The sequence below is a fragment of the Fukomys damarensis genome, unplaced genomic scaffold, assembly GCF_012274545.1.
Source record: "Fukomys damarensis isolate Sample0158 unplaced genomic scaffold, DMR_v1.0_HiC HiC_scaffold_23, whole genome shotgun sequence".
NCBI classification, from domain to species: domain Eukaryota; kingdom Metazoa; phylum Chordata; class Mammalia; order Rodentia; family Bathyergidae; genus Fukomys; species Fukomys damarensis.
In genome coordinates this window covers 46,748,093-46,767,574 of record NW_022900935.1, presented here as the reverse complement: position 1 = coordinate 46,767,574, position 19,482 = coordinate 46,748,093, and the positions used below count along the sequence as shown (strand labels likewise).

At 45.1% G+C, this 19,482-nt stretch overlaps 1 protein-coding gene and 1 non-coding gene across 6 annotated transcripts in view; one reads left to right on the top strand and one right to left on the bottom strand.

Annotated features, from left to right (window-relative positions):
• Nucleotides 1–19,482, top strand: part of Tom1l2 (target of myb1 like 2 membrane trafficking protein) — a 113,223-nt gene that overhangs the window by 61,614 nt on the left and 32,127 nt on the right. For all 5 annotated transcript variants that reach the window (XM_010637423.3, XM_010637422.3, XM_033767526.1 and 2 more), the window contains exons 3-5: nt 1,926–2,004; nt 6,008–6,157; nt 17,763–17,897. In XM_010637423.3, the coding sequence (XP_010635725.1) occupies nt 1,926–2,004; nt 6,008–6,157; nt 17,763–17,897 (364 nt within the window). The remainder of the gene's footprint in view (nt 1–1,925; nt 2,005–6,007; nt 6,158–17,762; nt 17,898–19,482) is intronic.
• LOC117287461 lies at nt 12,057–12,163 on the bottom strand. The gene has a single exon (XR_004518757.1). It is a non-coding gene; the product is annotated as a U6 spliceosomal RNA (small nuclear RNA).

The window sequence follows — 19,482 nt, the reverse complement described above, 5'->3', positions numbered from 1 at the left end:
TCAGTTTAAATGTAACTTAAGAGCCTGTGGACTGTCTGGTTGCCCCATGCTTGGAAGAACTGGGAACACTGGTCCCTGCTAGTATGAGGACCCATGACCTTGGAGGCTGTGCCCGTTTTCTTCTGTGGATATGCAGGAGGAGAGGAAAGAGGCTGTACTGAGAGGGCCAGCAGCTGCAGATTTGGGATGACTGTGTGCTGGTAGATCCCTTGAGAGAAAAAATCAGTTCATGTTCTTGGCAAGTAGCTACTGACTTTCACCAACTAAGCCCATCAAAGTAGAGAGCCATTCAGGTCCCAAATTTGCAGAAATCAACATCTTTGTTTGGAAGCAGCAGTCAAGGCATATCCCTGTTCTGTCAGTCATATGACGCAGGTGCCAAGAAGTCCCGTAGTGTAGTTACAGTTCAAGTTGGGAATGGGAAATAGGGAGTTTGGGGTATTTTAAAAATTTCTTCCAGAAGCCTCGCTTGTCTTCTAAATTACTGCATCTTTCTAAATTAGGCTTTCCTTTCCCTGACTTCCACACACATGTCTGAAAGGAATTTTTAATTTGCTGAATGGAGTAAAAACATTTAGGACTTCAGTAATAGGAAGTCCGAGATCATTCAACCTAGGAAGGACTGAGATACAGTGGCACATCCTTAGTGGAAAGCTGGAAACCACTTGAAACAGCAAGGGACTGGCCTGCAGCCAGGCGGGAATTCTGCTGGGGCACCGTGAGATGGGGCATCAGGGCTCCATGCTAGGGGCAGCTCTTAGTCCCACAGTTTTATTGAATTTGTAGTAGAATAAATTTTTAAACCTGTTAGATATAAAAGCTCCATGTAATAGCCATGCTTAAAGGGCTGGTTCAGAATCCTGTCTAGATATCACAGTAATTTTAGGAAGAACTCATTTTAAGTCTAGACCTTCAGCTTAGGACAAGTTCTTGAACAGGGCCTGTTTGTAAACTGGGGACTGCTGGAATTCTGCAAAATTTTCCCTGGGAATCCACACCAGATATATTACCTAGCAGTACACAGTTCCTTGGGTTTTGTGGAGACTCACTGAAGATTTCTCTGGAGTTCCAGAGAATTCCATGGAGTCCAGCAAGAGCCGAACATCCAGGCCTCAGCATATACCTGGCCATTGTCTCTTCTACATCTCTCGTGATTTCTCTAGAACTCTTTTCCATGCTCCCATACAGTAGTGTGATGATGGTGAACCTTTTAGAGACCAGTGCCCAAAGTGCAACTCAAAACCCACTTATTTATCACAAAGTGCTAACCCTGCAATTAAACCTGAACACTGAGGTTTTAGTTTAGGAACAGTAGCGCATACATTAATATGTTTTGTCTTCAAAGAAAAACAAATAACATACCTGCCATAGGTTCACCAGCACTGCACTAGTGAGTTAGTTATTATTTTGAGCAAATAACACTGGGATGTGGTGCAAAATTCAAGGTCTGCAAAGAGGCAATCCAGTGAAAAACTGCTCTCCCCTCTACCACCTGGTTTCCTTCCTGAGGGGCAGCTTTTGTTACCAGGTTCTTATGACTCCCTCTAGAGATTCTCTTCCTACCGCGAACCCATGCTGTGTAAAGTGTTTCCTGTCCTTTTGATATACAAATAGTAATATCTCTATGCACTCTTCTCAAAATGACTTTATGCGCACATCTTTGAGTTTGGAACATAACAATGCATAATCCTTTTCTGCAGCTATATAATAGTCCATTGGGTGGATGAGCCATGATACAGTTGAACCTGTTTAATCTTGGGGGCCATTCAGTTTGTTTTCCTGTCTTATAAACATGGTGCAATGAATAACCTTGTATTTATGCTAGTTGACACAAATCAGAGTAGATTAGTAGGTTAGGGCCCCAAAATGGGACTTGTGAGGATTTTAATCTCTCTCTCTCTCTCTCTCTCTCTCTCTCTCCCCAGACCAAAGGATGCCATTCGAGCCCTGAAGAAGCGGCTCAGTGGGAACCGGAACTACAGGGAAGTAATGCTGGCACTGACGGTGAGCGCTGCTCTCCTACAGTGGGAGATAGGGGAACCCCATTCTCTCAGCCTAGCGCCACTGTCAGGACCTTCCCTTTACCCAAATTCACCCTGAAAATGGTTCTGGGCCAGTGCCACTGGAATTATGTAGAACCTTCTGGTCACACACAGCCTTAGGTTTTCCTGTCCTCCTCTGATGCAGGGGGTAAACTTCGGTTTGGTAAATGTACACATACTAGCACAGGAGTGGCTCTGCCTGGAGTAGAGGAGCCAGAGGCTGGGGTTGGGCCCCTTTGTGCTGCCAGCCTGCCCTGAGACTCTTGGTGTCAATTCTGTCCTTATGAAAATATTCACTCCCACCTATCTAGTTCTTGCCCTAGACTGTGCTAAGCTTTTCAGATGTTGATGGTTATAACTCCTTTCTAAAATGGGTTTTATTATCCCCTCATAGGCATAAAGAGACTGGGGCTCAGAGAGATATAGAGGTTGTGTGGCCGTCAGAGCTAGTAAGATACCGAGCTGTGGGTTGCCATCATAAAGTGATCTTTTGTTTGGATAAAAACTGAAAATAGCTGCAAAGGCTCTTTAAAAAGTTAGCCAAGTGACTCCTTTCAGGACAAACAGACCAGATTTTGCCCTTCTTAAGATGTCACAGAATTAAAAGGGAGACTTGAGGTGCTATTTCTGTCTTGAAAGCCAACAGTTTTTCAGATGTGGCAAAATCTGGGCCACAGTGAGTTCTTATAATAGAAACTGTAACAGGTCAGCATGTCAGCTTCTCTGTGGGTTTCAAATAGTGGGTTATTTATCCAAAACAGTCATAACATGCTCGCCTTCAAAGCAGAGAAACTGTTTGGAATTTCTAATCCAAGTAAAAACTCAAAACTTATTAGGAAATTTCTGTCTGCCAGGGAATTGGGATTTGAATATTAAAGGAGAAAAGGCTAGTTGAAAAATAGAGCATTGAAAGCTTTTATTTATTTTTATCAGAATTTGAGTCACAATGTTCATTAAACCCAGTGTATTACCCAAAAAGTTGTTCTCAATAACTCACATCACTGGGAAATGAGCTGTAACAGGTCAGGGCATTTTCCTGGTGTCTAACACTTCTCCCCCTGTATGCTCAGCTTCATGGTAACTGTCTTGAATCAAAATCTGCATTTACTTGCCTTGCTACAGCAGGGAATGATGCACATCATCTGGCTTTTCCTTATGGCCCACCTGCTACAAATCCAGTGATACCTTTGAAACATAGAGCCATTGTCCCTGTACCTAAGGCCCTGCCTGGCACATTTTGCATGGTCTTGTGTCTGCTTTTATGGCTTTACCTACCCTATCAGTTGCTCTCAGTTTTCCTGCTTCCTTGTGGCCCTTTCCTAGTTTCATATATGTCCCCACAAGGTTTACCCAAACTAGAAGTTGGAAAGACTGTCTATTTGGACCTTCATGTCTATGCTTGAAACATCTGCTTCTCTTTGCTTAGAGGACCTACTTACTTCATGGGCTTTGGCTACATCTGAGAAAATTGCCACTGTGTGTTTCATGCCCTAAAACCACAGGGACAGATTTGCCAGGAAACTTTTTAAAAAGGCAGGGTGGTCTAAAGTGTCCCTTGCCAACCCAGGAAGGACCTCCCACATCTCCTGCTTGGGTAGGCATTAGACTGCTCTACAGCACATGGAGTTCTGCCCAGGTCATTTTCAAGGCCAGGTTGGAGCACAGTGACCTGGAATCTGCTGTCTAGAACTGAAGGACATGCTCCCTAAAGGCAATAAGGGAGGCCTGGTAGTGGAGGGGAGCTCCAGCTGCCCTGCCACATCCTGCGGCCCACCCCTCTGCTTTCAATTTTTCTATCCAAACCTGCTCCTCTGGCCTTCTGCCCTCACGAAACAAGTGTCCTTCCTGCCACTTACCTTGGCCCAACAATTACTGCCAGAGTTGGGGTAGTTTTAGAAACTCCCAGATAAAAGGGCCTATAAGGTACTTGAAGGCAGGAAGACTCTACTTCCTCTCAACAACCCTTATAGGGCATTGAGAGAACATGAATGCTTGTCACAAGCAGAGGCTAAGAAATGGAAATACCTCCTTGGCTGAGTAAAACCTACAGTAGCTCAGAAACCCTGAGTATGCTCAGCTTGGAGTCCTCCTGGGCAAGCTGAATAGAGTGTGGCACCTCCAGAGACTCAGGCAACAATGGGGAAGGGAGTGATTCTGGCTGGTGCAGAGCTGCCAGAGGTGGGACATCCTGACCCTGGAATCGTAGGTTAAGTTACATGACACCTTTGAGCCTTAGCTTCCTCATCTCTAAAATGGGATAGTACTCTGCAGGATTATTTCAAGGAACAAAGAAGGGGATAAGAAATTTAGTATAGCATGCCTATTGTCCAAGGAGCTCTCAGCTGAGAAAAGCGATGAGGAAAAATTTGCCCAGTGCCCTCAGATAGGTGGAGGGACCAGGGCTCCTGAGAAGGCTGACTAACATTTCCATCCTGCCTCTGCTATTATCCAACAGTTTGTGCCTAAGCTGGTCTCTTCCCCTTTCTAAGCTTCTTACATTTAAAAAATGGGTAATAAGATCTACTTAAAGAGAACTAATCATGTGTAAGACTGGAATTAATTACATATGATGCAGAGGGGTTGCTCCTAGTACCTGGCCCATAGCCAGCATTCAGTCAGTGTCACAATTTTGGGCCTTTCTTTATGGCCATGCTTTGTCAAGGTAAAGCCCCATGGTCTGAACCCACCCTGAGGTTTAAGTTAATTTGTGGCCAGATGAGTTTGATCAAATGAGAATAACCAAGGCACTCAAAAATGTCCTCTGTTCCTGGGGATGTCCTTCCAAGGAGATATTCTTTACCTAATCAACTGTGGCAATGGTGTGGAGCAGTGTTTGGAAAGAGGCAGGTGAAGTTGGTTCCAGAGAGCTAAGAGGGTCAGAGAACTCTCTTCAAGATTGGAGAGGCCTTCTCACTTGGACCTCTGAATTCCGTGGGGCCTCCTACCTGTCCTGAAGGAGAATAAGAAGCTGTTCCTTTACTCAAATGCATCTAGCAGACTTTTGAATTATAATCTTACAATTGTACTTGTCATTTATTGGACCCCTATTCTGCGCAAGGCACTGCTAGGTTTTTTACGTATATTCCCTCTAATCTTCACAATAGCCCAGTAAGGGAAGACTCTTTGTCCCTATCTTCCAGAAGAGGAAATAGAAACCCAGAAGGGCTTTTACTGGGCTGTACAGGGAGGAAATTTCAAGCCCACACTGGCTACTGATAACCCATATGTCAACTTTCCTGAGCAGCTGAGGCCTGTGTACTTCCCTGACAAGGGAGGGGAGGGCAGGGTTTGATCCAAACGTGGATCTTGAAGCCAGATAGCAGCTGAGGCACACAAACCATTTGTCAAGGGTGGAAGATCCATTGTCATTGCCAATTTTATTTGCAGAAGCAAGGATGTCAGCTATGTGTGTATGTGTGTGCGCACGTGTGCGCGCGCGCGCGTGTGTGTGTGTGTGTGTGTGTTTGCTTCCTCATGCACAAGGGGCCAGTAACTCAGTAGGTAATTCAGGCTGTCACAGCAGCCTCCTCCTGTGACAGAGCCTGTATCCCATTGGCTAATGCCTCATACCCAGAGGCCCAGAGAGAGGAGTTAAAATGCTAATTTTCAGGGACTGCTCAGTCATTTTGATCCCATTAAAACACCAGCATCCTTCTCATGCAAAACCGGTGCCTCAATTACCAACTAATTGCCTGATTATTGTGCAGGGACAGGAGCCTTCAGTCAGCCAGGGGCTGCTGTGGAGCCTTCAGTCAGCCAGGGGCTGCTGTCATCCCGGAGGAGAGGCTGAATTAGGGTATGGGAATGCATGTGCCGTGGAGGTTTGGTTCTGGAGAAGACGTGTCACAGAACGATCTAGGAACAAGAGCAGGGTGGGGTGAGGGGAAAACTCAGCTGCCTCCTCAGTGCCTGCTGTCTCTTCCACCTCCCACAGTGGTGACTTCTTGCCCCTCTCCTCACATCAGGTACTAGAAACGTGTGTGAAGAACTGTGGCCACCGGTTCCACATCCTCGTGGCTAACCGAGACTTCATTGACAGCGTTCTGGTCAAAATCATCTCTCCCAAGAACAACCCTCCCACCATTGTGCAGGATAAAGTGCTTGCTCTGATCCAGGTAGGCTTCTTGCACCCAGAATTGGTTGGAATAGAGTAAGATGGGGCCTCTGATGAGTGCTTGTTCTCTCCTACCATTTGGAGGAAAATATGGAGGCTTCTGGGTTAAATATTTGTTTCGATACTTACTTTCTTTATACTCATCCCACTGGAATGAAACCCTAAGCACTAGCTCTCCAGCCAGTTGAAAGAACCTTTAAGAAGCCCACTGGGTGTCTGGCCCACAAAGGCCTCTGAGACATTGTGGAGTAGGAAGGGCCGCAGGAGAGCAGTATGCAGGGTTGCTGAAGTCACAGGGTGAGGGCCAGCTCTGAGGCAGGTAGAGAGGTGGGGATGTATTAAGTGATGTTTCATTGAGGAAGTGATATTTCTCTTGGACTGCAAAGAATGAGGAGGAAGCTTGGTGGAAAGGTCAGAGATGAGAGGCATTGCAGACAAAGAGAAGAACATAGGCAAAGCCCAGAATCATTGAAAAAATATATATATACATATACATACATACACATACAGTTCACATGTTTGGGGTGTCTTCTTTATTAATGGCTGTGTAAAAAATAACCACTGAACCTGGCAGCCTGAGACAACAGATGTTTACTATCTCATGGTTTCTGTGGGCCAGCACTCAGAGCAGCATTGGTAGGCAATATGAACTGGGTATCTCTCAGGAGGCTGCATTATGTGAAGGCTTTACTGGGGCTTTCAAGAACATGCCCCATGTGGTTGTTGGTGGGAAGCCTCCATTCTTGGCTGACTGTTGGCGGGAGACCATGTGGATGTCAGGACTAGGTCTTGGAATGGCCTAGTCTCAGAAGTCACGCTATCTTTTTGTCACATTCTGTTTAGAAGCGAGTCATCTGATGACAAAAGCAGTGTGGTAAGAGTCGGCACAGGGGCTCTTGAAGGTGTTGGGCATGAGGCTTGAGAGGGGCAAAGAGGTGTCAGCTAAGGATCCATTACCTATGCCTGAAAAGTCCTCACCAGCTCGGTTCCTCCATGATTCAGGTGCACCTCAGAGATCCTGGACCACCCAGTTTAAATCATGTACACATATTCTCTCTTGTTCTCTCTCTCACTTCACCTTTTTAAAGCATGGCTTTGCCGACATTTCTGTTGTCTGCCTCATTCTCTGTTCCTAAGAGCCCAGGAAAGCAGTGTCATCAGAGTCTAGATCAGTTTATGTGGAAAGTGTGTGTGCATAAGTGTTTTTTTTAACAAGTGGATAAGTGTAGTTTACTGTGGCTCCGAGAAGTGTGGGTGACAGCAGAGTCCCCTTCCATACTTTTCCTAAGCTAATCTCTTCTTATTCTATTCTGCCCACCTTTTGAATTTCCCTCTTTCACCCTCAGCTCCCTCTCTCTTCCTTTCATTCTCCTTCCCTCCCTCCCTTCATCCCTTCCTCTGTCTTTCTTACATTACACACCCTCTTGTAGATGCATCCTACTTCCCCTAGTCTTCTTTACCTCCGCTTCTGGCCCCACCCCCCACTTCTCCTGAATTGCATTCCCCTGCCTCATTCCCAGGAATTATTGCCAGGAAAAGAAACGGTGGCTTTTTCTCAACAAAAGATGTGCAAGGCCCACAGAGGCTGTAGACCTAGAAGGAGTTTTCTTGGGTAAGGACTTCCTGGGCCCTTACCCAAGCCTGGCTGGGCTTTCTGGGGTGGATTCACCACATGATCCAGCACAGCTAACTTAAGGGGTACTATCTGCTGAGAGCAGACAGAGCCTTTGGCTGGGACCCAGAGCTCTGCCCCCGCCCACACACACATGCATAAGCCTTGCCCTGTCCTTGAAGTTTTCTGTCGAGATCCCTGTACCCCCTCATTCCATCTATTCTCAGGTTCTCTCTAGCACTTCTTCTAACTTCATCCTATGTGGAACTCCTCTGGAAATCTGCTTTCTTAATGGGGACCTGTTCTGCTTTCCTGCTCTTAGCTGTGTACCTGGGCGATCCACCGTGGGTCACAGTGGCCCCCAGGCCTTCTCCTGCCCAGCTTAGCAGTAGCAGTGTGCACTGGCCTTTTTTAGGCTTCTGTTGAATACATTCCTAGGTCAGGTGAGAAAGGTGAGGTGCTTGAGGTAGGGTCATCCAGGTGGGGTAGCTAGGAGTGGTCCTCCTTCCCAGGGGTTGCCCTGTTTCTGAGGGGCCTTCACCTTTGTCGTAGCCAGCTGGCATAGAGAAGAAAAAACAGTGCTCAGAGCTGCTGGTCTTTGTAGCTTCTGTAATTGGTAGACCAAGGAATAATCAGGTCTTCAGTTTTTTCTTTTTTTGGAATTATCTGTCCAGGAAATTACACATGAAAATATGCACAACTTAATTTCACAAGCTGAATACATTCCTGTCTCCAGCCTCTATGTTGCAAAACAGAATGTGCCAGGGCCCTGGAAGTACCTACCCCCACCCTGTGTAACCCCTAGCCTGGCATCCTACAGCACAAACATTTCCCTGCTTCTGCCCTGTGCCCGTGTGGGCTCCCATAGGAGTACTCTGTAGCCGTAGCTAGGACCTGCTGAGCTACATATGGGTGTCATGTGACCAAATGTCTCCCCGTTGCAAGGCTGCCAGGCCCTGGGATGTGAATATGCTGCAGTTAGTTGACTCTTCTCACTGTGGAGCAGCACATGGTGGTTGCAGTTTGGAGCCACTATTTTTTTAAAATGCTCCCTGAGCTTCTAGCGTGACTTTTGACAAGCACATTTGTTCGTTTTTATTGGCTCTATATTAAGGTGAATATGTGAAACTGCTGTCTTCATTGATCAAAATGGCCCACTATTAACAGTTTCATATGTTTCAATCTAATGCCTGAGAGCAAAGGTGCTGGGTAATGGCGAATGCCCAGGACCTAGCTTGGTTTTCCAGCATTTTTTCTTGTCCACACACAGTAGCTTTAGTTGCTTCACCTCCTCACTGACATACCTTGTTTTCTGTCTCCTTTATTATACCCTGTGTCAGCCTTTTTTTTGGCGGGGGGTGGTACCAGGGATCGAACTCAGGACCTTGCCCTTGCAAGGTAGGTGTGGTGCCACTGAGCTAAATCCCTGGCCCTATGTCAGCCTTTTTAAAACCACTTTGGGAAAAAATATTTTATTTACACATTAAAGATAGAGTCAAGTCCTCTGTAATCAAGAGTTCCATATCCAGGGACTTAACCAACCTCAGACTGAAAATAGTTAGAAAAAAACTGCATCTTAACTAAACATGCATAGAATTCTTCTTGTCAGCATCCCTTAAACAATACAACATGACTATTTATATAGCATTTACATTGTATTAAGTCATATAAGTAATATCTAATTTTAAGTCTAGTAATGTTTTAATGTATTAAGAAGATATGTGTAGGTTATATGAAAATGCTATGCCAATTTTTTTTTTTTTTTTGGTACTGGGAATTGAACTCAGGACCTTGCACTTGCCAGGCCGGCACAGCACCATTGAGCTAAATCCCCGAGCCTACTATGCTAATTTGTATAAGGGACTTAAGTGTTCATGGATTTGGGTATTCAAGGAGTATTCTGGAACTAATCCCTGAAGAGACTGAAGGGCCACCACTATCCTTTTAAAAACTGAACAAGCTCCCCAGAGAGTCTGATGATTTCCCCCTAGGAGAGAAAGTATTATTCTTGTCATGAGTTAAGGATGAGGGAATATGGCAGGCCAGTGTGATAATGTATACCTATAATCCTAGCACTCTGAGAAGCAAAGGCAAGAGGATCACAAGTTCAAGCCCAGCCTGGGCAAATAAGCAACTGAGCAAGATCTCAAAATTTTAAAAATAAAGGCTGAGAATGTAGCTCAGTGTAAGGGCCCTGGATCCAATCCCCATTATTGAAAAAAGGAGGAGGAGGAGGAGGAAAAAGAGAAGGAAGAGGAGGGGGAAGAAGAATGGGAGACTAGAGGCTGGGGGTGTGGCTCGGTGTTACAGCGCCTGTGTAACGTATGAGAGGCCCAGTTTGAGCCCCAAGTAATCCCAACAACAAGAAAAGGTTGGAGCAGGTACATAGGGTGACAGATACCTGACTGTCCTTCCACCTGTGAGTAGGTATAACAGGCTGTAGTATAAATCTGGCCGAATGAAAAGAGGCTCTGCTGACTACTACACAGATGCCCACATAGTACAGATTCTTGCAGTCCACAAACTCATTTTCAGGACAGTTCTTGGTGTTCATAGAGCCCAGCTGCCGAAGAAGTGGGGTAGAATGGGTCCTGGCCCTGTCCTTGTAAAGTAGGGTTTTTAAATTTTTTACTTTTATTTTTACTACTATTTGTTTATTGGTTGGGGATTTAGCTCAGTGGTACCATGTCTGCCTCACAAGCACAAGGTCCTGAATGATCCCCGATATAAAAAACAAAAGTACTTGTTTATAATACATAATGATTATATTCATTGTGGAGTACATGTACATAATATATCTCAATTCTTTTTTCCCCCTTCCCCTTTATCCCCCACTTTAAAAAAAATTTTTTTTGCCAGCATCAGATTCTTTTTATTTATTTTCTAAATCCTTATCAGGCTAATTATCACAAATACAGATTGGGCCAGGGATTTAGCTCAGTAGTTCCACCGCCTGCCTTGCAAGCACAAGGACCCGAGTTCGATCCCCGGTACCAATAAATAAATACATACATACATATATACATACATACATACAGATTAATAGCCAGACTAATGGGTACAAAAAATAAAAAGCACATAAAACAATTACATGAAATCAAGTAACACTTTTAGATACATTGTCTATGCTGGTTTGCTTCACTTAACGTTATGACCTCAAGATGCATACATTTTCCTACAAATTATCAATTTTATCCTTCTTAATGGCAGAATAGTACTCCATTGTGTGTGTGTGTTTGTATCACATTTTCTTTACCCATGTATCTGTTGGTGTACATATAGCCTGCTTCCAAGATTTAGCTATTACGAATTATGCTGTTATAAATACGGATATGTATATATATATCACTGTAATGTGATGTCTTTAACTCTTTCAGGAAGAGACCTAGAAGGGGAATAGCTGGGTGAAAGGAATTTCTAGATTTCATTTTTTGAGGAATCTCCATTCAGATTTCCATAATGGTTGTACCAGTTTGTACTTCTACCAACAATGAAGAAGCCCCCCACCTACCCACCTAGCAGCTTCTCCAGCATTTGTTATTACTTGATTTTTTGGATGATAGCCATTCTTTCTGGAATAATTTGCATTTCTCAAGTGGCCAGCGATGTTAAACATTTTTTCATATATTTGTTGACCATTTGTACTTCTTCATCTGAGAAGTGTCTATTCGCTTCAGATGCGTATTTTTTTACTGAGTTTTTTAATTGGGGGGGATCTAATTTTTTGAATTTTTTTGTTTGTTTGTTTTTAGTTCTTTATAGATTCTAGATAATAGTCCTTTGAGGAATGACTTGCAAAATTTTTTCACCATTCTGTAGCTTGTCTCTCTAGGTGGTTTCCTTTGCTTTGAAGAAGCTTTTTAATTTGTTGCAATCCCATTTGTTGATTTTTGGTATTATTTTTTGTACTCTACAACTGGGGTTCTAGTCTGAAAGTCTTTACCTACAACTGTGTCTTCAAGAGTTGTGCTTATTTTGTCTTCCAACAGATGTTTCTGTTTTAGTATTTAGATTGTTGACCCATTTTTAGTTTAGTTTAGTACATGGTGAGAGACATGAGTTTAGATTCAATCTTCAGCACATGTGGTGAGCCAGTTTTCCCAGCACCATTTATTGAAGAGGCTGTCTTTCCTCCAGTGAAAGTTTAATCCTTAGCATTTGTTTTTTTATACATAAGGTAGCTGAATTTTCCCAGAGTTGTTTCTGTGTTTTCTGTTCTGTTCCATTGGTCCACAAGTTTGTTTTGTTTTTTTGCACATACCATGCTGGGTTTTTTGTTGTTTTTTTTTTTAATATGGAATGCTTCATGAATTTGCGTGTCATCCTTGCTCAGGGGCCATGCTAATCTTCTCTGTATCGTTCCAATTTTAGTATATGTGCTGCCAAAGCGAGCACACCATGCTTTTTTTAATCACTATAGCTTTGTAATATAACTTGTAGCTTGGGAGTATGATGCTCCCTCCTTGCTCTTGCTGCCTAGACTTGCTTTTGCTATTCTAGGTCTCTTCTAATTCCATATGAATTTTAGGATTGCTTTTCTAGTTCTGTGAGAAATGCTATTGGTATTTTGATTGGGATTATGTTAAATGTATATAACAGTTTTGGAAGTATGGTCATTTTGACTATGTTGGTTTTGCTTACCTAGAAATGGGCTGTCTTTCCATTTTCTGATTGTCCTCTTTAATCTCCTTTTTTCAGAGCACTGTAGTTTTCATTATAGAGGTCTTCCATTTCCTTGGTTAGGTTAATTTCTAAGTATTTCATTTTTCTTGACGTTATTGTAAAAGTAATTTCTCTTTTGGTGACTTTATTCCTGGCGTACAGGAGCGTTGTTGATTTTGAGTGTTGACTTTGTATCCTGCTATGCTACTGAATTTGATTATTAATTCTAGGCATCTTTTGGTGGAGTTTTTGGGTCCTTCTATGTAGAGGATCACATCATCTGCAAACAATAATTTAACTTCTTCCTTTCCTATCTGTATCCCTTTTATTTCTTTCTCTTGTCTAAATGAAGTCAGAAGTTTAACAGGGCAAACTGAATCTTGAAGATGATAGAGGGCCTGGGCACAGCCAAGAAGAACTTGAGCTAGCTCTTGAATGTTGGGGGTGGGTATAGCCCTCGACTTTCCTTTCTAGATAAGTACATAGATCAAATGCTTGAAAAGTTTTTTTACAGTGATAGGACTACACAGATACCGCCCCCAGCATCAGGCCTGAGCCCCACTCCCACTCCTTGGGATGCCCAAGGGTGGAGGGAAGGCTGCAGCCAAGTTCAGGCGCTGGAAGTGGGTTCAGTTCCAAAGTGGCTTGTTTGTTTGTATTTTTTGTGGTACTGGGGATACAACCCAGTTGCACATACTAGGGAAGCACTGTACCTCAGAGCAGCACCCCTGCCCTCAAAGCAACTTTTCTGCTATTTCCTGTGCATGTAGAAAAATGGGTGATGGAGCTTGTCTTCATGGAGCTTGCCCAAGCCCATGGTTCCCTTCCTGGAGTAAAGGTCACAGTGTTTGTCAGTGTACAGTTGGCCATATTCTAGCATTTTCAGCGTCATACATTTGACCAACAACCCTATGAGCCAACTGTAAAAAGAACCCAGCTGGTCCCTCCCGCTCCTCCCTCCTCCCTCCCTCCTCCATCTCTTCTCTTCTTGAGGCTTTGTGCTTCTCACTGCTCCTTATCCATCCCATCCTTCCCGGCTTCCCCAAGAGACCATCCATCAGGCCTATGTAATCCCACAGCATTGCCCGCTCAGAACACCAGAAAGCCATCTTACCTGTTCTCTGAGCCTAAGCCCAGTGTTCAGACACTGCATGGTAGGGTAGCATGGTTTGGTTCTGGGACCGTTCTGATTCAAGTGTGACAGGTGGATAGAAAGACAGGCTGAGAGAAGACAGGTTTGGTTAAGACAGCTTGACTGCCTGTGTTCATTCCCACCCCAACTACTACAGCCTTCTCTGCCTACTGCATTTCATCCTCACCCTTAAGTTTTCCCTTTCCTAGTCTTGTGATACAGCGCCCCTTACCCTCCCTGCTCACTAGGCAAGCACCCCACCCCTGACTGTATTCCCAGCCCTTGTGTAAGTCCCACTTGTAGAGAAGTCAGGAGGGCTGCTCCTCCTCTATTGCCACCCTTCAGCTTTTTCCTGAGCTTGTTTTGAGAAACAGAAATTGGGTCATGTGGGAATATCCTTGGCCTGGTCATGCTTCCCCACCCACTCCCTGCACCCAGCAAAGAGTCTAAAAATATTCTTCTTCCACTGAAGAAAGTGAGCCATTTGGGGTATATGGTAATGGGGGCAAGAATGCCAAGAGACCTAGGAGTTGTATTCTTTGGAGGTGTCGGAGACCTGGTAGCTGTCTCAAAAGTCCAACAGGAAGCATGACCACAGGATTCCCATCAGTGAAGGCCCCTGGTCTCCTTCTGAGAGAACAATGTCCTGGGGACCCTTTCACTGAGAACAGGAATTTCAGGCTTGGGTACAGAAGCAGGAGAAGACAGAGCCCCCCTCTGTTCGCAGATATCTCAGAACCCATAGTTTAAATCAGCAGTTGTCTGTTGGTCTGAAAATTGATGACTCAAAACCCTGAGGGATTCAGCAGTGAATATGGTGTGGTTCACAATGTTGTCTGAAGTCTGGTGAGTAATCTGAAGGAATGAGGGAAATAGCACAAACTGATCTTTCTTTCTCTCTCCTTTGTTTCCCTGGTTAGGCCTGCCTATGGGTCTTTCAGCCTTCCAGTACTATAGTTACAGGCAGGAAAAGAGGAAATCATATAAAGAGGCTTTCAGTGAGGTGGCTACTCAGTTGTTAACTGGCCAGCTCCTGTGACAGGGAACCCTGAGAGAATTTGCTGCCCTTGGCATGATTCTTGGCTTTCTGATAAGGCCACTATCAAGAGATAGCTGGCTTCCACCCACTTTGCCACTCCGGGGCTTCAGGTTATGGCCATAGGGTAGACCACACCTCCTGAGGCTTGACATAGCTCCTTAGGGTGCTCCATTGGCTTAGCCTTCCAGAAGGACCCTTACTTTATCAGTCACTTCAGTCTGTTGACAGCCTAAGTGACCATCTTTCTTCTGTTCTCTGAAGTAAGAAAATGAAGATGCTTATAACTGTGAGAATTGAATTCAATTTAACCTGACAGATGTTGACTGCCTGCCTTCTCTGTGCAAGGACAAGAGATTCTGTGTGCCTTCAAAGGGTGGCTGACCTGGTTAGAAGAGGGAGGAGCACAGTTATCTAGGCATTGCCAAAAAGATGGTGGGACACATGGCATCTCTGGATTTCTCCCATCTCTACATTTTCTCATGTGACTGTTCCTTTAAAGCCCCTCTGCCCCCATTTGTTTCTCTCTTGGCATTAGAATCTTGTTCCATGGAGACTGCTGTCATGAACATATGCTGTGTTAGCAGCCATATCACCCAGGCTGCACAGGGGCCCAGACAAGGTCTGGGATTGTGGCAGGTGGGGACAGAGTACACTAGCCAAGACTGTTTAGCTGCAAATAACAGGTGCCAACTCTGCCTGCCTAGGCAAAGAGCAGAGTTGTCCTGACAATGTAGGGCTTCCCAGAGTCCCTTCTTACCCAGGCCAGGGGTGTGATTGGAACTAGAAAGGGACAGAAGGGACAGAAGCCCTCCAGATCCTCTCTTTCATGCCTGTATTTCTCAGTACACTTCCTGCTCCTTTTCCAGAACACAGGCTATCTCTGCCCTCTGACCCTGAGCTGGCACATGGCTACCTTAGGGCTCACATTTATAGAGTACAATTTCCTTACCCAGAGAGAAGGACCCAACTCTTTCTGAGGCCCGGGCTGAGCTCTTGGCAGGAGGCCCAATCTGGGATATATGGTTCCCTTCATGTTCCCTGATGGATGTACCTGCGCCATGGAAGAAGGAGCCCCAAGAAGTGTCTACTGCCTGGAAAGGACAACTAGTTCTTTCATTTTTCTTCTTACTACCTCCAGTTTGGCTTGAGTAGGAGCAAGAGGGATTGAAAGGAGTCCCTGCAGATGCTTGTACTTCTGTAGAACAGCGGCATGAAGTGGTTCCAGGTAGACTTGCCTCCCCTAGTAGGCTGTGAACATGGACTTTAGACTTGAAAGTTTATTTTTAAGTTTTTGGTTGGTTGGTTGCTTTGTGTGTTGCTAAGGATGGAACCCAGGACCTGTACATGCTAGGCTAGTGTTCCACCACTGAGCTGCACCCCTAGCCTGTAGATTCTCAAGTTTAGAAGCTAAACAAAACATTGGAACATTTTGAAGGTGTAGTCGCAGGACTAAGCTGGATTTTGAATTGGGCGAATGGCAGTGGAGCAGCTTGCTGGGGCCAGGCTCTGTGGAGCTAGGGGTGGGTGAGTAGAGCAGGCTGAGGCAGCAAGACTCTCTAGCTAGTCCTTCTGGACAAGCTCCGCAGTCACCTTCTGTCCTCCTCAGAATCCAAAAGGAAGTGTTGGCCAAGACAGGCTGTTCTGATGCCACTGTGTGACCTTAAGTCCCTAAGTATGCAAATTGAGTAAGTGCATCAAGGAAAGTCAGGCTGAGCTGAAGTCATCCGCTTGCCAGTAACAAGGTAGGCTAGGGGCCGGGGATTTGGCTCAGGGATTCCGCCGCCTGCCTCGCAAGTGCAAGGGCCTGAGTTCGATCCCTAGTACGAGGGGTGGGAGGCTAGACATGCTCAGCTTCAGTATTATACTGTTTGTAGTAAGTGGTATGCATGTTATAATTAAGGAGGTTTGGGCCAGGGATTTAGCTGGGTGATGCTGCACCTGAGTTTAATCCCCAGTACGAAAAATAAATAAATAAATAAAAATTAAAGAGGCTTTTTGGAAACTGACCTTTTAACTTTGAAGGGGTCTATTGGTTAAGAGTTTTTGTAGCTACTTCAGAGTTGGTTGGAATACATTGCTGGAGGCAAAAAGCTGACAGACTAAGCAATGGTGCCAGGGGCGCAAGAGGTGTTACTCCCTTCCCGGGTACCTACGTATGGTCGGGGGGACAACACTGGAGGGGACCTTGTTTCTGAGGAGCCCTTTGGATTACTTCTGGTTTTGAATCTTTCCTTCTTATTAACTAGTTTATTTGTTTTTATTTTTGCTCTCCTGGAGGTGGAACCAGTGCCTTCTAAATGCTTCCAAAAGCACTCTACCACTGAGCTACTCCCCAGCCTCCAGGATTTCTTTTTTAATCTAAGAGTTACATAAGTCAACAAAAATGGTAATCCGTTCACATTTCTGCTCTTTCATCTCTGTGTAGTTTTCATTTAAGGGAGACTAGTAGTTGTGCTTTCCATAGATGTTTCTATTTGGACGAACATGTTGGCATCATGGGCAGCACGTTGGAATGGAAGAAACGTGGGGCTGGGTCAGCACTTCTAGGAGTGAGCCCCCATCACTGTCTATGGCCTGGTTCCTGAGGGACTCCTGCACCTCTGTGCTGAAGCTATCTCATCTGCCAGCAACTGGCTGGGCTAGGCAAGCTCACCTTCAGCAGTCCCTGCTCTATTGAGGAAACCTAGAATTAGCTTTGATTTCTCATCAATTTCAGCACATCAATTTCTCCTTTCCTTTCTGCTCAATTTGCCTATGGTTCCTGTCTTCTTTGATGAGGGTAGGTGTCCTACTGGGAGCCATTGAGCTGAGCCTTCCACTCCTTTCTGCTAACAGCCCCAGCAATTGATTTCCTTGTGATTAGGAAAATGCCTGCATCTTAGGATGCACTGTGGTGCTTAGGTGTTATTTCTCTGCCTCTTCTCCAAGGAAATACATGCTGAATTAAGTTTTGTGTTTTTGTTCATGCTCAGCAGCACCACTGAAACCAGGATTTCACCAGCCGCGCGATTGCAGGAGAGGAACAGAATAGGTTTTTCCAGTGTGCTTCACGCTGGAGTACAGGAGAGCATTGGCCTCAGAAAGGACCTGGGGTGCCTTGCCAGCTTCAGAGCAGCCTAGGTAAGAGCTGCTTCTTCATAGGCCTTCCTCTCTTCTCCCAGGCGTGGGCAGATGCCTTTCGGAGCAGTCCTGACCTCACTGGTGTGGTGCACATATACGAGGAGCTGAAGAGGAAGGGGGTTGAGTTTCCCATGGCAGACTTGGACGCTCTGTCTCCCATCCACACTCCCCAGCGGGTAAGCTTCCAGCTGGCATTTTCTAGAAAAACCGACTGCAAAATGGGTGAGCCAAGCTGCTGCTACCACCCTTCTGCCACTACCTTTGAATTATTCAGCTTGTCATCATGCTTTTTTAAAGCTCCAGGGCATTTCTTTTTAATAACAAGGGGACTGCAGGAATAAGACAGCTGGTTGACTGGTGATTAAGTGGCAGGGGTGTTTCCCCCCTGGTTTTCACACTGACTATGGAGGAATATAATAGAGGGATCAGTTCAGGGTTTTCTGGAAATGGCTGCTGGGTGGAGCCTTCCTTGAGGGTCATTAGCACCTGCTTTGGAGAGGCCTGGAGAATGTGGTGTGAAGATCTGTCCTCATTCCCCTTGAGCCCCAGAGCACCTCAGAGTAGTGCACTTGTGGGTGACATTATTCATCAGGGGCAAAAACCAGCTTTCAGTTTTTTCAACTCTGTAAGTCAAATGAATTTTTCAAAATATGGTGCTAGGCATTCAACCCAGGGTTTCACGCATAGCCCAGTCAAAGGAAGCTTAAATGTATTTTGAGCTATGAACATTCAGCATTAGTCCAAGCATCATATCCCAGCATTATATTCCTTCAGCTGTGAGATTCAAAGCTCAGGAAAGTCCTGGCTAGGAGCATCCCACTGTAGCTCCAACAATGCTGTCAGTGCACAGGGCAACTCTGCACTTCAGAATTAAGAGAATACAGGTGGCCAAGCATGGTAGACTAAAGCAGGATGATCAAGGCCAGGCTAGGGATGTAGCTCAGTGCCAAGCCACGAGTTCAATCTCCAATACTGAAAGACAAAGGGGAAAAAAAGGCACACAGGCTGTGCCATTCATGATTACCCAGGCAGGTTAGTCCTTCTGCTGGCTGGGAAGCAACTCCTTATCCCAGAGAAGAGTGGAGAAAGCTCCAGGATCTGGAGAGGTTCTGCAGCCCAGCCTTTCCCCATCTGCCTGTCTCTGAAATGGGGCCTCAAAGAGGTAGTGTGCTATGCTGTCTCTTGTAAACACGTGCACACACGTTCATGAGGTTATATCTGAGATGCCCCAGGGGAAGGCACAAGGACTTGTACTTTTCCAAAGCATTATTCACATTATGATTCCTCCAAACCACTTAGTAGGCTTTGTGGACTAAACATAACCTGCTTTATTCTCCTAATAATGACATGGAGCAGTGTTGTTGTTCCTATAATTATAAAGAACATTTGGTAAATTGCATAATTGCTATTTATATTAGTCTACTTGTAAAGGCCAAAATGTAATCTTTTGGTGCCAAATAAGGATTCGTGATTAGCAAAGCTTATTACAGCCCTCACTCCTCTTGGATCCTGAGGTGGTCTTCATAATAGAATCATGATCAGAATGGCCTTTTTGAATTATGTTGGTTGTCTTTTGCAAACTCCTTGTGAGATGAGTGGATAGAGGAACCACTTAGTGACTCCATTGCCTGGCTGGGACGCTGGGTGGGCCCAGAGGGGTTCCATGAACTCTGAGGGAAAGCATCACCTAACCTGGTTGTGCTGCTGGGCCAGTCACATGGCAACCCAACTGAGCCTAGGACTTTGTTGTTGTCCTGCCAG